A 15523-nucleotide genomic window follows, 5' to 3' on the forward strand; every position below is an offset into this window, starting at 1 on the left:
AGAGAGAGAGAGAGAGACAGAGAGAGAGAGAGAGAGAGAGAGAGAGAGAGAGAGAAAAGCAATGGGAGTCTTATTAGATATGATGGCACGTTTCACAGCTCTCTGCCTTTCAGAAACCCAATCCACTGATTAGTCAGCGCTTTGACGTTATCTTAAGTTCCTTGTCAAAATTAATTTAGTGTGGGTGGGCTGCAGCCCTGTCGTGCTCCAGCAGACACAGGGAGAGGAGAGGAGGTTGGGGGGGGGAGAAAGATCCCTTTCAAATAAGCTCCAGCTTCAGGGAGCGCCCAACCATGCGGCCGGGAAACAAGCAACCTATCAGGACGTTATCAAAGAGGCCCCTGTCTCTGCTCCGTGCCCAGGGAGAGTGCGGGGCCCTGACAGGGGATACCGTCGACCCCCCCCCCCCCCGATCCACCATACTTAGCACGCTCAAGCACCAGGCCCCGCTGGTCACCGCTCAGGACATGCGGCACCTGCGCCGACGCGTACGCCAGCACACACGTGCGCGACGTGGCACGCCGCCACAGATATCTGCTGGAAGCCGTTTCCCGGCCATGTGTAACGTGGTGTCCGGTCTCCAGTGAGCAGGCCCGGGCTGACGCTCCTCCCTACCGGTGCCCTCCCACCTCCGTACCCTATGAGATAACAGCGTTTCGGTTATCTTAATCTCCTCCAATCTGGGGGCAGCTCTTGGGCAAATCTCGGACATCCTAGACGTGGAAGCAGACGCCGGCCAGGAGACGGAGACAGGTTAGAGCTCAGCACAGAGGCGGGCGGTGAACTGTCGATCTCCCTCCCTCCCTCCCTCCATCCATCTCTCCCTCTCTCCATCTCCTTCTTCCCCTCCTCTTTCTCTGCGCTGCGACTGGATTAGGTAGCAGGTGTAACACACCGCTCGGGCCCACCCTGGTGGAGGTCACTAAGAAGGCCACTACAGTGGTCCGCCTCTGTCCGGATCACCATGGATGAAGCCAAGGCTCACTGGCCACTGGAGGATGCGTGCCACTTCACTGCTTTTCTCTCTCTCTCTCTCTCCCTCTTTCACTCCCCATCTTCTGCTCTACCCCCCCCACCTCCCTACCTCCGTACCTCCCTCTCCCCATCTCGCTCTTTCTTTTCCACAATTCCCCATTATCCAGGTTCTTTGTTCCTGTAATGCTTCTCCATTTCCCATCTCTTCCCCGGAACACAAAATAACCCTTTAAACCTCGGAAAGGCAGAGGAAACCACCCTGGACTTGGGTAATAATCCCTGAATTACCCACCCAAGGGTTTTCGTTTCAAGATGTGAAACCTTCAATTATTACTTGGTCATTTGAAGCAGCATGGACAGGCTGGATGGACAGGGAGGAGACAGCGGTAGTAATGGCAAAACACGGATGGCGTGGGGGGGGGGTCCTCCAACACACATAAAGGATAAAAGTAAGACACCGATAGGTTTTCTCTCCTTTAACGGAGAGGCCCACCAGAGTGCCTGTGAGAGGGAGGTGTGGAGGAGAGAAAGAGGGTTACGAGTGTGTGTGTGTGTGTGTGTGTGTGTGTGTGTGTGTGTGTGAGTGAGTGTGTGAGAGTGTGTGTGTGTGTGTGCAAGTGTGTGTGTGCATGTGTGTGTGCGTGCGTGTGCATGTGTGTGAGTGTGTGTGTGTGACTGTGTGTGTGTGAGAGTGTGAGTGTGTGTGTGTGTATGTGTGTGAGTGTGAGTGTGTGTGTGAGTGAGTGTGTGTGTGTGTGCAAGTGTGTGTGTGCATGTGTGTGTGCGTGCGTGTGTGTGAGTGTGTGTATGTGTGAGTGTGTGTGTGTGTGTGAGTGTGTGTGAGAGTGTGTGCAAGTGTGTGTGTGCATGTTTGTGCGTGCGTGCGTGCGTGTGTGTGTGTGTGTGTGTGAGATTCATCTGCTGCGCGTGGTGCTCTTCGTGTGCAAAGGCGGAGAATAAAACCACCCTTCATTCAGGGGCCTCACTTCAATATGTCCTTCAGTCAAAACAAAGCGTCAGTGTCTGATCAAGAGAGCGAAGCCTTTAGCAGTGCAGGGAGGGAGGGAGGGGGAGAGAGAGAGAGAGAGAGAGAGAGTGAGAGAGAGAGAGAGAGTGAGAGAGAGAGAGTGAGAACCAGCGAGTGGTCTGGAAGCACGTGCGTATTCAAGGCAACGTGTTTGAGTTTATTGATTTCAGATGAAGTGGCCCAGTATTCATGCAGCCTCAATTAATCATCTGGACTCAATGTTAATACTATTCTAGCACAGAAAAAAGGAAACACACACACACACAACAGGTTACATCAAATCTGGGCTGAAGAGTAAAGCACCGCAGAACGCAGGAGTTCAAGAGGGGGTCCTTTCAAAACACAGGGCCTGCCGGGACCTGTAGCCCAGATGACATGTCCCCACACTGCTGTGTGTTAAAGCCCTTGGGCTGTGCATTGAGTAAACTGATATACTACTACTGAAAGAAAATAAACCCTCAAAATAAAAACTGATGCAGAAAGCTGAAAATAGGGGATGTTTGAAATAATAAAAAGGTCACTCAAGGCATGGACCACCTGGTTGAGCTGGATTACGGCGCTGGATTAGGGCTGGATCTGAAGTCTATGGGGTGGTAGACATCCAGCAGCAGAGCTGGACAGCCCTACTCTAGGACCTCAATTTCACGTTGAAGTGCCTCAGCACCTTCAAAAGAGAAAGTCTGTAGCTGATAGGACAAAGGAACCGGGCATGTGACTATGTGACTCCGCCCACCCCCTCACCTGCAGGCGTTGAGTCTCAGTTTCTCTTCCGTGTCTTGGATGAAGACCTGGAGGTCAACCTCACTTGGCAAGCCTGAGCTCAGCATCTCCAAGAAGGTGTGGTCACACAGACAGTCAGGCCACGCCATCACACTGCCTGGAAAGATGGAGAGAACCTTAGGTAGAGAGAACCTTCACAAACGCATTCACACACACACACACACGTGCTCTCTCTTATACCGTATCTGTTAAAAGGATTTTAAAAGTGAAAGTGATTAGTTTGTCAATTAATTGCGATGACACTTTTATTAGTGATTGTGAAAAGGAAACTTTCCCGTATACATGCTTTCCTGATTTTGGTGGCTATTTTAAAATTTGTTTGTGGCTGTTAAAATAATTGAATATACAGTTTATATCAGCTCAACTCAAACTTTTGAGCAAGCTGAGCTTCTTGTTCTACGGCTGGAGAAAAAAAAAATGTATTTACCTGACTTGCTATCTTAAAAAAAACACTTCAAGAAAAGCACCCCTGTCTTAAAAGTCACTGAAGCTGAAAGAGCAGTTTAGATATTATGTCTACTGCATCTGTAATGACACAGACCTGGAGAAAGCGCAGCCGAGAAGCAAACTGCTTTAGAATGTAATACCACGTCTGCTTATGTACAGTACTTGTCTGAATGACACCCACTCCAGCAAGGCCTGGATGTTGATGAAACGCGTCTCCAGGCACGCAACAAGCGCCAGCGGAGATGCCATGATTTGATTTGGCCGCCGACGAGATCCTTATCCGGAGGCACACGTCAAGGCCACCTGAACTGCGGTTATCGTGTCCTCCAAGACGCCTCAACCTGCTCTTCTCAATCTTCTCAGCCTGGGAGGAGTGCTGTTCAATTTCCAGCCGGGCTCAGCTGTAATAAACGCACGTCTAAAACACAGGCGGGCCCGCCCGGCTGGCAACACGCTGCTCGTCCTTACTTTAAATAAACAATCAATCTGCTCTCCCATACGTGCGCCTTCGTGTTCGCCGCTCGTGCAAAGCGCAAGCCCAGGATATGGGGGGGGGGGGGTATGGGGGCAGTACAGAGGGCATCATCATGAGTCAAGTGGAGTATAATGGAGAATGTCAGTGTCAATTTAGCTTTTCTGACACTGCTTTCCCCTCCATGATTTTAATAATCCCTGTCAAACTCCAAACAGCCCATGCTACCTCCCCGACATGGCGCTCCTTTTTCCGTACGCAGACAGAAATCTCCGCGTTAATTTAACCCGCACAAAGAGAGCCGACCAGCCGGACAAATATTATTTCCCTCACTTGACAGATTCCACAGTTAAGCTTGAGCTTTATTATTTTCCAAACTCCATTCCAGGACCGAACTCATTTCCCGGTGTCTGCTGGGGAGAGAGAGAGACTTCAGGAGCGACTCCTCGTGAGGTTCTCCTGTCCTGGGATTAGGAACTCCACAGTGTAATTACACTGGGACTGAGTGTGTGTGTGTGTGTGTGTGTGTAGCCTGAGTTACAAAGCGAGCTGCGCATCATCGCCAGTGTGTGATCCACATGAGAGTTCTGGAGAGAGTGTCAGGCTGAGCCTGTCACCACACAGGGCCTAATTAGGGAGATGCAGCCTCCATCTTCTTTGTCTTGTTAGCTATTTTGAACTCAGATGCTGTGGAGGTTGTGGAGCCCCACAGTCATTCAGGGAGCTGCCACAGGAGAGAGAGACAGAGCTGGAACTCAGAGTAAGTGTGTGTGAGAGAGAGAGAGAGAGAGAGAGAGAGAGAGAGAGAGAGAGAGAGAGAGAGAGAGAGAGAGAGAGAGAGAGACTGAGCTGGAACTTGGTGTACATGTAAAAGAGAGAAAGAGAGAGAGAGACAGAGCTGGAACTCAGAGTAAGTGTGTGTGAGAGAGAGAGAGAGAGAGAGAGAGAGAGAGAGAGAGAGAGAGACTGAGCTGGAACTTGGTGTACATGTAAAAGAGAGAAAGAGAGAGAGAGACAGAGCTGGAACTCAGAGTAAGTGTGTGAGAGAGAGAGAGAGAGAGAGAGAGAGAGAGAGAGACTGAGCTGGAACTTGGTGTACATGTAAAAGAGAGAAAGAGAGAGGGAGACTGAGCTGGAACTCAGTGTGTGTGTGTGTGTGAGAGAGAGAGAGAGAGAGAGAGAGAGAGAGAGAGAGAGAGAGAGAGAGAGAGAGAGAGAGAGAGAGAGAGAGAGAAAATGGAGCAGATGTATTCTCTCAGCACTTCAAATAAAACTACCATGTCTGTACCGACCCTCTCAAGACAGGAGGAGGTGTGAACTATTTAGAGTCGAGTGCATCTGTCGACATTTTAAAAAGTCCTCGGACACGTTCGGTGAAAAGCGAATACCCTAAAAGAGAAGGCCTTTACTTTAAAGAAAACATTGCAATTTAAACAAGCACAGATTTCACCTTCAAATATTTGTAGCTGTAGGCTCTTGTTTGCATTTGGCTGACGCTTTTACCCAAAGCGACTTACAATTATGACTGAGTGCAACTTGAGGGTTAAGGGTCTTGCTCAGGGGCCCAGCAGTGGCAACTTGGCAGCGGTGGGGCTTGAACCGGCAACCTTCCGATTACATGTCAAGTACCTTAACCACTGAGCTACCACTCCCCTTTGCAGTTTCTGCTCAATTCCCCCAACCTGTTATTTTCAAACAAATTGAGGCTGTAGAATTAGGGTATGGCAGGGTATAGGGTATAGCACATGCTGCTATGCGATACTGTTGGCTGGGAGACCACTCCTCACCCAGCTGGGACATGTTTAAATGTCCTAGTGCACTGCTGTGACTGCTACTCCCAGACCAGCACAACAGCCCCTAAATGCCACTACACCGCTGGGCTGAAAGCAGACCTAAATAATAGTTCGTAAGCAAGGGGTCCTGTTGTCAAAAACCACTGATGAATGGGACCGTAAGTGGCAATCTGTGTTTGAAAGCAAATAGGCTACAGATTGTAACTTTACACCTACAGGATATGCACCTGTAGGATAGGTGTACCTCATAAAACCGGTGGGTGTAGGTGTTTGATAATACACTACAGCATTAGCAGTCAAAATGAGTAACGCATTATAAAACCTAAGCCTCAGTATACATTTGTAGATCGCATACACTTTAAACAAGGTTTTATGACAGAGTAAAGGGAAATTTGGGATTGCAGCTATATGGTTAGCCATGGTAGGGCCACCCCAAATCTGTGCTTCACATACACATGGTTACCATGTTACCAGCACAGCTGCACTGATTTCCCTTTAAGTTAGTACAAATAAATCTTAAATAATATTCATAAGAGGAATAACCCATGTTTTCGCATTTTTATCACTCCCAAGTGTAGATAATAACAATAACAGCAACAACAACAATAGTAATAGCAACAGCAAGAATATGTAAAGCAGCAACAATTATGAAAACAACACCATTCATATAAATTTCTCGTTTGTTTTGTTTATCCAGAAATAAAATTCTTTAATAAAACATTTTTTACATCTTGTACAGAAAATTATCAGCATGATGCTTTCTGATAAAATGTTACCCAGTACTGACTTTAAATACATGTTGAATATTAGCCTATTTTGGAGCAATTTAAAGTTAGAAGAGTTTCTGAAATAACAGAGGATTGTTGCACTCGTGTAGTGTGTTGTCTGTTGCACTTGTTTTGTGTTGCACCATGGTCCTGGTGGAACATTGTTTCGTTTTTGCTGTGTACTTGTATATAGCTGAAATGACATTAAAGCCTTTTTGAACCTTTGAACCTTTAGAAGTCAAATATACCATATACCATCTCTTTTGGTGAGTCTCGGTTGCCATGTAGCCTGATACCCCTCTAGGAATCATCCGCATTTCACAAATGCTTCATGGAACACTCAGAAATAAATCTTACAGGTTCATGGTGAGAAATAATTCAAATTGTCTACATTTAAAGCAACCTACAATATGAAACAATCTACTTTGGCATACCTTAACCCGTCTGGCACAATATTCCAACCAACCTGCAATGTTTTAAAATGCCTATTGGAGATTATACCACAGGAAATACATTTTCTCACTCACTCATATATCTGAGCCTGAACAGTCGTCATGCTGTGTCACTGCAAGTATGCAACTACCTAACTACAATTAAAATACCAACCCACTCTAACTGGGAGAATTACAGTGGCGGGATGTTATGCGCAAATGAGGTGCCACGCAAACAGCGGGCAGGGGTGGCTAAGTGGTTAAGGTACTGTACTAGCAATCACTGTTGGGCCCCGGAACAAGGTCCTTTGGATAAAAGCACCAACTAAATACCATAAACGCAAACACCATCATGATTACAAGATGAACTGACCAGTAAGCTCCAACCCGCCATAACGACGCGCTCTCTTATTACTGTACCTGATTCTGCAGGTTACTCCACTGATACTCCAGCTCTCAACATCCAGGGGATATAACAAAGGGGGATATAGTCCTTATCCTCATAGTTCACTATTCTTTTCACACGCAAATCGACTTTAGGACCAGAACGACACGGGGATGCTGGTAGTGGCGGCTGTGTCAGACCCCGTCGAGTCGAGGTGCTTGTGCTGTGGCACTCTACTGTGCGCCAGGGGGGAAAAAGGATAGAAACACATTCAGTTCAAGTGTTTTTCAATTCAACAGGAGTGGAGAAGACGAGGGAAAACCACACGGAGCAAAACAAAACGGACAGGCCCGAGTTTACCTCACAGCAGTCCCACACAGGCCGGGCTCCCGTGTGATAAATCCGTAAGGAAACCCTCGCCGCGGCTGTCATTTTGTAACAACATGACGCGCGTCTCGGAAGCGTCGACTTCCGTCTCCGATTCGGAGCGGCACAAATCAGAGGAATGTCGTTTCTTCTTCAGTCTCACTGATAAATCTGCGCTCCAAACTCGTGGTCTCCTCTTTATCGATTAGTTATATCATTCGGTGCAATTTATTTGCAACTCATTTTTGCTTCGCAGGACGGTTTTTCCCGGTGCTCGTGAAAACTCACACCCCCGTCTTACCGGGCACGATGGGACAGTCCGTTTCACACGTGGTATGAGGTGGAAGGAAACCAGTATGTTATGGAGATGTTTGTGCCGTTTCTCTCCTCAGTAATCGAGCAAAAAGCTTTTAGTTTTTATAATCCTTAAGCGTCGGGCGGGGAGTTTGAAATCTATTCACTTATCGCGCCGCTGTAGTAGGATATGGCATCTGTTTAGGGTTGAAATAGTACACAAACAGGCGGCTTAGATTAGCTACATATCTACTGAGCTTTAGAGCCAGGACGCGTTTTGAAGTAGTACACAAACTATCTATCTATCTATCTATCTATCTGTCTGTCTGTCTGTCTGTCTGTCTGTCTGTCTGTCTACCCAGCTTTAGAGCCAGGACGCAGTTGCAGCTTTTTACATTCTGATCTTTAGGCCTTTTCACAGTGATAGCAGGTAAGACAGAATACACACAAACCGTCTCTTCTTTCCTATCTCAGTAATACTGATTAAGCCTATGGATGCACTTGAAATAATTGCATATAAATGTAACTCTCAGAGGTTATCTAGCTATCTAGCTATCTTTTTTATATAACACTAATTTAGGTTTCCTCCTGTAATTTAGCAGGATGACGGGGAATCAATATATCTTTCAAGTATCTGGAATCAAGACTCTCCAAATGAAAGGAGAGCTGCTTCAAGGCATTAAGCGTTTAGGTGGAAAGTACCTAGGAGGCTCTGTGAGTATTCGCAGAGAAAAGCGCTACAGGGATCATACACAAGGACTTAGCTTACTCTCACACACACAGCTTTTATTCCCAGTCCATGTCTGTGCCAGTAAGCCAGACTTCAAAGCTCCGGTTTGAAGCTGACAACTAACATATGCGCCGCTTTGGCCCTGTCTTACGCCTGTTTTCTTTGTGGCTACCAATCTGGTTGCAGCCTTTTAGGAAGCCCATTTACAGTATAGCACTATAGCAAATAACAGATGGACATCATCGCTTCCATGCCATCCTACCTCACTTGGCATGTCCTTGCAGAAAGATGTCAGTGAGCAGACTTTTAAAATAACCCTGATAACGTGCCAGTGATGAGGTGTATTTTTCTCTCCGTAATTATGTCCTTGCCCTTAATACTCTCCTAATTTACTTACTGACTCCTCCCTCTAGTAATTGGAGTCTCATGAGTGTAGAATCCACCTCAGAGGTTTTTAGCTTTGGCTTAGCTGTCCTACTGACAGGTTAAAGACCAGAATAGTAAGGTGACTTTGTGTGTTAGCAAAGGGCAGGCGGTGGTTTCCTAGTTACATTCAAGTTTCAGGTTTGTCACATACATAGAAATATACAATGTATAAACTTGTAGTGAAAGGTTTGTCAGTGTATCCTAAAGATTTGCCAAGTACAAGCCAAAGAGCGTTAAAAAAAAAAAAAACGACACTGTATGCAATAAATTTGACGGGTACAAGTTTACTGTAAGAAGTCATGACCCCAATTTGTTGCAGAAATACAAAGAGGAAATAACTCATCTTGTAGTTATTAATCCTTTAGCCAGCGAGAAGTTCATCGCAGCATGTGCTGGAGGTTAGTAATGACGGCCTTGATCGTGATTACCACCTTATTTATAATAATCTGCTAATAACATGGTTGGTGTGTTTGTAGGACAATGTTAAATTGCCTAATTAAGCCAGAATTCATTTATTACATTTACATTAATCAGATGTATTAACCTACATGCACAATGGCGTTTACTATTTTTGTTTTTTGTAGGGAAGTGGATAGTGACTCCGAAGTATGTGCTGGACAGCGCGGAGCATGGGGCGTGGCTCCCGGAAGCGTCCTATGAGCTAGACCTCATGGCTAATAAGGCTCATGGGTTTACGAACCCTCTTCTGAGATGGAGGGAGAACATCTGCAGTGGCACCATGAGCGGCGCCTTTCAGGTCAGGGCCGGAGCGCTCCGTACTTCACCGAGCGCGAGACGAGCCTATGTACGGATCCTCGTTACTCAAATGTTTCTTAACGTCCCATGTTGTCCCCCCCCCCCCCCCCCCAACAGGGGTGGGTTGTGCGGCTTGAGCTTGACGATCCTGCTAGGAAGGGCATGTTTGAAAGGTGAGGACGCGACGTAAAATGCGTTTGCTGGCTAACCAAGGAGCAGTCGGTAAGGAAAGATGTTGACGGACCGTGTTTGGCTACCGTGGATGTATCTTCTCTGCTAATGTTTGGGCCCCCAGGATACTGAGAGCAGGGAAAGCTATGCTTTGGACTGACGAGTCCAACACGCAAGCTGTTACACATGTGTTTACAAAAGATAGGACCAAGACTTCAACATGTCTCCCTACGCCTTACCACACTGTCAGCTACATCGCTGAACATCTCTTTGGGGTAATCTTTGATTTTGGTTTCAATGATTAATATTAGTATATGAATAATAGGGATAATTAGCAATATGAGAATGATTGATTGATTGTAAGTGTTGTGTTAGGTAATTAACATATTGTTATAATGTTAGTATATTGTTGAGCACAAACACACAAATATATTCTACACATACATATGTGTATGTATATGTATATATATATGTGTGTGTGTGTGTGTGTGTGTGTGAGTAGTAATAATAATAATATATTCTTCAACAACAATCCTTTTAACCAATAATTATTAGTATACCAGCCGAGTTCTGCATAGGCCTGAGGTTGGGCATTAAGGCACATGTGCTGTAGACATGGTACAGATTTAATAATGTTCTCGTGATGAGCTTCTGTGACTTCCTGTGGGCTTGGCCCTGTCCTGCTACAGCCTGTTTGCTCCAGTTTGGACTGGTCCATTAACGTGGACACGCTAAGCTACAGTGCCAGCTCTGTACAAACACAGACGCCCCGTGCCACCTCTGAGAAAACAGAGGACGAACCTACAGATGACGATGATCACTTGATTCTCCTCGAACTGGAGGAAAAACTCAAAAGCTACATTACAAAAATGGAGGTGAGCCAATACCACCACCACCACCACACACACACCCCCGCCCCCCCCCAAAAATGTAGGGGTAAAATGACAACTTCTGAAAGGTGAAGTCAGAACACAAAAGGCAAGGACGCGGTTGTCGTCGTCCTCGTCATCATCGTGACTGCTGTAATACGTGATCTAACATTGGCCTCTCTGGCCTCTCACCACAGCTGCAGCGGAGGGTACTGCTGAAAGTCCCTGAGCTGTTCCGCTACTACACGCCGGCCCTTCCAGCTCAGGTGAATAAAACTGACTAAATCATATTAACACGTCTGCCGTCTGTGAGTGTCACTGCGAGGCAAAATGAACAGTGGGCTCATCAAGCGACTCGGGTCGTTCAATTTTCTTTGTGTCCCCGCTAGCACTGTGAGGCGCCTCTTTTTGTGAAGGCTACATTACATCCAGGTCAGCTGATTTAAACGAGGCAGCCTGATTGGTGGCCTGGTGATTGGCATGCCTATTAAGGAAACACTGGTGTCCTTCTGCTCTCTTCCCTGGTGGATTTTTAAAAGGTCGCTGCTTTGGAGCAGTTACTTTAGGGTCCGTACAGCGCTCCAGTAGCACCGCAACTCAAACGGCCTGTGAGTGACAGCACATTACTGATTGCCTTCCCCATCTCATTTCCTCTCTCTCTCTCTCTCTCTCTCTCCCCCTCTCCTGCCTGTTTTGGTCCTCAGGTCACCGCGGTGGATTTCAGTAACGTCTGCAGCTTGGTGGAGTGCGGCCTCTTCCCCCAGGCTCTGGAGGAGGTTCAGGGCTCCCTGAAGCCTGGCCTGCTTCCTCCAGCCCTGCTGGTGCAGGCCTGCATGCAGCACGCCCTCCAAGTACGTCCCCCCCGACAGCCCGGCCAGGGCCCTTCAGCTGCTCCGAGCCTGCAGCCCAATAAACGCGAGGACCCCGACGCGTCTCCCGGCGACCCAGTATTTCAGCCTGTGCGGCTGTTTCACTCTGTATTCCCAAATGGTCCTAAAGACCCTCAGAGTGACATAATGGTTCGAAGTGTCCACATTTGCGGGACTGATCAGCTAGTTAAACGCTCACTCCTAAAGTCGCGCATGTGCTCCTGCAGGCGGAGGTCCAGCCGTACTACCTCAGTGTGTTCAGCAGTGTCCTGAACGACATACTGCGGAATAACCCCACCTGGGGCAGTCCTAAGAGAGTGGCCTATTTCCTCCAGATCCTGCAGTGTCCACAGTGTAAGAACTCCGCATGGTCACTGCTTCAGACGTCGGTCAGGTACACAGGCTAACGCAGTCCACCCCTCATCCTGTACGCAACGCGGTACAGCCGTTGGGCTAGCGTGTGAGTTTAAGACAGAAAGGTGACCAGTAGTACTAATATTAATGTGTCTTCTGAATTCATGCTTCAAGGTTTTGCATGGCGAGCACAGACACTTGCCACCCGCAGCCTAGCCATGCCCCTACGGAGCTGCGCCGTTTCCACAGCAACCTGCAGGCGTTCTTCCTCCTGCTCTTTCGGCTGGAGCTCCATGCCGCTGGCTCAGGGTGAGAAGCTCAAACTAGTCTGCTGCACTGGGACTCGACGATAGCTCCACCAGCCTGTACACATTTCAAAGCAGTCTGGCACGTAACGCCTTATCAGTACCATGAAATGATAATCTTGTTGTCTTAACGTTAAATGCATACGCGCATATCGAACGTGAGCTCGGAAAGGTTCGCGTTTGGTGCGGACGAGATGGCGGGCCGACGTCAGTGTGCTGTCACGTGCAGTCGCAGGGCGGAAGGCTCGCGGGCGTCCGTGCTCAGCAGTGCTTTCTGGACCGTGTGGGAGAAGTCAACGCTGAGCTCCAGGGCCATGCAGCAGCTGGCCAAGCTGCTCGTGGAGGCCTCGCTCTGGGCTCTCCACTCCAACCAGGTGGGGGTCTGGCGCAGTCAACGCTGCCTTAAATCACGTACTCTCCACTTCCGCCAGCGTTGTTAGCGGCGGGGGGGTTCTCGGTGCCCCGCTGGTCCAGGGACGTGCTGGCATGGCTCTGGAAACCCCCCACACGAATGGCTGGTGACCTGGGCTCTGTGCTGTGGTTTGCTCCATCAGGAGTGGAGACTGAGAGTGCTGGCCACCCTGCAAGAGATCCTGGCCGTGACCGTGGAATACTGGGCCCAGGAGAACAGTGAGCTCAACGGCCGTCTGGTGGAGAAAGGCTTCCAGGACTTGGCCGAGTACATGGCCATCCTGTGCCAAGGTGAAGCTCGTTGCAGGCCCCCCAGGTCTCCGAGGAGCGTTAAGGGAAGCTCTCCTGCGCTGACCCTGCGTCCTCGTGTAACCTCCTAATCCCTCACGTTTCAGCTGTTTATGGAAAATTTAAGGGCTCTGATAATTAGGGCTATTAGTGAAGATCATAGTTTTACAATGAAGAAATGTTTCTTTTGGACACGTGCTGTAACAGTACACATGGCTTATGTTTGTAGTGTTGCTTGGTTGTGCAGAAACCTATTTATAGGAGTGTTTAGTAGCCTGAGGATCATAACTCATTTGGAAATTTCAAATGTGCCTTTCAGAGTATAGTAGGATGATCATTCTCTCTCTCTCTCTCCCCCCCCTTTCTCTCTCTCTCTCTCTCTCTCTCTCTCTCTCTCTCTCTCTGTGTCAGACCTCCGTTTGGACTGTCTGCAGGAGCTGGTTCCTGGCCTCGCCTCCCCACGGCTGAGGATGTTCACTGCTGATGCCTTATACAGGAACCTCAGCTGCAGGACGGGCGTGTCTCTCCGGCCTGAGCCGCTCTCCCTGCTCAAGATCGTACGGGCCCAAACCCACACACACACCTGACAACTAACTGAGTTATTTCCCCATTAAAAAGAAGACTATCCTCATCAGACTATAAAAAAAAAAAAAAACTATTAAAAAGAATATAATCGCCAGGGAGACAGAGTTGGTGAGAGGAACGTTACAGTGCAGGTTTTTGTGTGTTTGCAGGTCTCCTCCTATCTGAAAACCCTAGGGCGTCTGTGTGGATGTAAACACGAGCAGACCCTCGAGACCAGGCCAGAGACAAGCTCCTCCACTGGCTCAGACAGCCTATTGTCAGGCGTAGAGTGAGTAACACGCAGAAACGCTAACCAACATGCTTATGTCACTGTAGACGAACTGGAACAGGACACAGCAGGCATGAGAGGGAGAAACCCCACGGTCATATTTATCCACCCAGGCAGCGGTTTTCCGCTGGGCCTCCTTCCGCCCTTGACACTGCATATTGACCGCACGCGCGCGCACACACCAGGCCTAAGGGAGTGAAAGCACCAATCAGAGTCCTCACTCTCACTCCCCAGCGTTGCACTCGTTTCGCCGGGAAAATGACAAGCTGTTCGAAACACTCCAAACGGCCATACGGTTAATTCCGATCCTTAACGGATTCCTCCTTAACGGACGGGAAGCATCGTAGCAGGAGTATTACTGATGGCACCACCACCCAACACTGGTTCTGGTAGAAGAGTCTGTTCAGATCAGCCAGCCAGTGCGAGCAGGTCCAGAGTGGCTGTAATGGTTCACTCATCACGGGGTATTAGTGGGGGGTATCGGTGGGGGGGTTTAGACGGATAATGGATGGAGATGAGCGCTGGCCGCACCCCTGCTGGGAGGCGTGCCGCTGTTGGCTCTGTGTTTCTCTCTCCCACTGATCTGAATGGCCGGCAGGTATTTGCCCCTTTCGGTCCCAGTCGGTCCAGCCGTACCAAACACGGTAGAGAATGGGAATCGGGAATCGATTTGGAATGGTTTAGAGGACTGGGAGAGAAGTTTCTTATTTTTTGGACTTGTATGTACTTGTGTGTGCTAATGGCCGTAATGAATAAGAATTGTTTTGTGAATAAGAACTGTCATGTGCCTTGACCACTGTGCACTCTCCACACTCTTTGTTCAGAGCATAAAATCAACACAGGCAAAACGCTTTTCTTACACACACACACACACACACCACACACACACACACACACACACACACACATTCACAATAACAGAAAGTAAAGATCAGGCATGTGACACGCCTGGTTATGAGAGAAGGGTCCCCGTGTGCTGGCGTACGGGCCGTGCGGCGCGCCCAGCAGGTGCCGAAGGGCCGACGTCCAGCACGTGCGCGCTAACCGGAGCCTTTAAATGAGAGGTGGCCTCGTCCAGAACCTTTCTGGGAGAACGCCCCACGCCCCTCCCTGGCTACCACCCAGCACGCTGATGTGCTCTTCTTCCATCCTGAATTCCTCACGTCCTCCCGCTTGCCGGTGTGAGGGTCCTCTCCGGTGCCCGTACCTCCCACAGCGATGGCGCAGACAGAGGCATGCTGCAGCCCATCTCCGGCTGTCTACAGCAGCCCACCCTGCGGTGGAGGACCACTCCCGAGGCCATTTAGCCCGGCCAGGGGCTCTGGGCGCCGTGGAAGTCCCGTCTCTTCAGATGAGAGCCGCCTGCGAGTAGAGTGCTGCCGGCTTCCGCTGGGCTTGTTAGCCCCCTAAAAGGGGCACGCACTTTGATGCCTCTGTCTCCACTTTGGCTTGACAAGACGCCGCTCTCTGGCTGTGATGCTGATCTAATGACATCTCTGGGCCCATTTGCGGTGATGTGGGGTGTGTTTTTGACCAGGGCTTTTGGTGCCTTTTTTTTTTTTTTTACTTTTTAGACACTTCAAAGTGTTTTTCCCCCCATATGAGACATGTACTTCTATCTTCTATCAGTTTTTACTGATCAAATGATGCAGCAAAATCGTAGGATCCATTACACCCTCCCTCCCTCTCTCTCTCCCTCTCTCTCTCTCTCTCTCTCTCTCTCTCTCTCTCTCTCTCTCTCGGTTTCTCTTTCT

The 15523-nt window shown here is 48.7% G+C and overlaps 2 protein-coding genes across 11 annotated transcripts in view; one reads left to right on the plus strand and one right to left on the minus strand.

Annotated features, from left to right (window-relative positions):
• Nucleotides 1-7576, minus strand: part of kiaa0825 (KIAA0825 ortholog) — an 86043-nt gene extending 78467 nt beyond the window's left edge. For 2 of the 6 annotated variants that reach the window (XM_081715006.1, XM_081715005.1), the window contains exons 1-2: nucleotides 7113-7522; nucleotides 2744-2879 (exon numbers count right to left, since the gene is read on the minus strand). In XM_081715006.1, coding sequence (XP_081571132.1) covers nucleotides 2744-2871 — 128 coding nt within the window. In that variant the 5' untranslated portion in view covers nucleotides 2872-2879; nucleotides 7113-7522. Of the gene's footprint in view, nucleotides 1-2743; nucleotides 2880-7112 lie in introns of all 6 variants that reach the window. The other 4 variants (XM_035530220.2, XM_035530219.2, XM_081715003.1 and 1 more) reach the window with 4 other exon arrangements.
• Nucleotides 7577-7762: 186 nt separating this feature from the next.
• The window catches only part of slf1 (SMC5/6 complex localization factor 1), a 21252-nt gene continuing 13491 nt past the window's right edge, over nucleotides 7763-15523 (plus strand). For all 5 annotated transcript variants that reach the window (XR_014123959.1, XM_027006228.3, XM_035529876.2 and 2 more), the window contains exons 1-15: nucleotides 7763-8167; nucleotides 8337-8451; nucleotides 9213-9291; nucleotides 9478-9650; nucleotides 9767-9822; nucleotides 9945-10095; nucleotides 10510-10695; nucleotides 10887-10955; nucleotides 11394-11540; nucleotides 11786-11952; nucleotides 12087-12221; nucleotides 12447-12591; nucleotides 12772-12919; nucleotides 13328-13473; nucleotides 13651-13769. Coding sequence is in view for 4 of the 5 variants with exons in the window: in XM_027006228.3 (XP_026862029.2) it covers nucleotides 8341-8451; nucleotides 9213-9291; nucleotides 9478-9650; nucleotides 9767-9822; nucleotides 9945-10095; nucleotides 10510-10695; nucleotides 10887-10955; nucleotides 11394-11540; nucleotides 11786-11952; nucleotides 12087-12221; nucleotides 12447-12591; nucleotides 12772-12919; nucleotides 13328-13473; nucleotides 13651-13769 (1832 nt within the window). In the remaining variant the exon portion in view is untranslated. The remainder of the gene's footprint in view (nucleotides 8168-8336; nucleotides 8452-9212; nucleotides 9292-9477; nucleotides 9651-9766; nucleotides 9823-9944; nucleotides 10096-10509; nucleotides 10696-10886; nucleotides 10956-11393; nucleotides 11541-11785; nucleotides 11953-12086; nucleotides 12222-12446; nucleotides 12592-12771; nucleotides 12920-13327; nucleotides 13474-13650; nucleotides 13770-15523) is intronic.

Source organism: Electrophorus electricus, chromosome 5 (assembly GCF_041902795.1).
Source record: "Electrophorus electricus isolate QZ-2024a chromosome 5, ASM4190279v1, whole genome shotgun sequence".
Lineage (NCBI taxonomy): Eukaryota > Metazoa > Chordata > Actinopteri > Gymnotiformes > Gymnotidae > Electrophorus > Electrophorus electricus.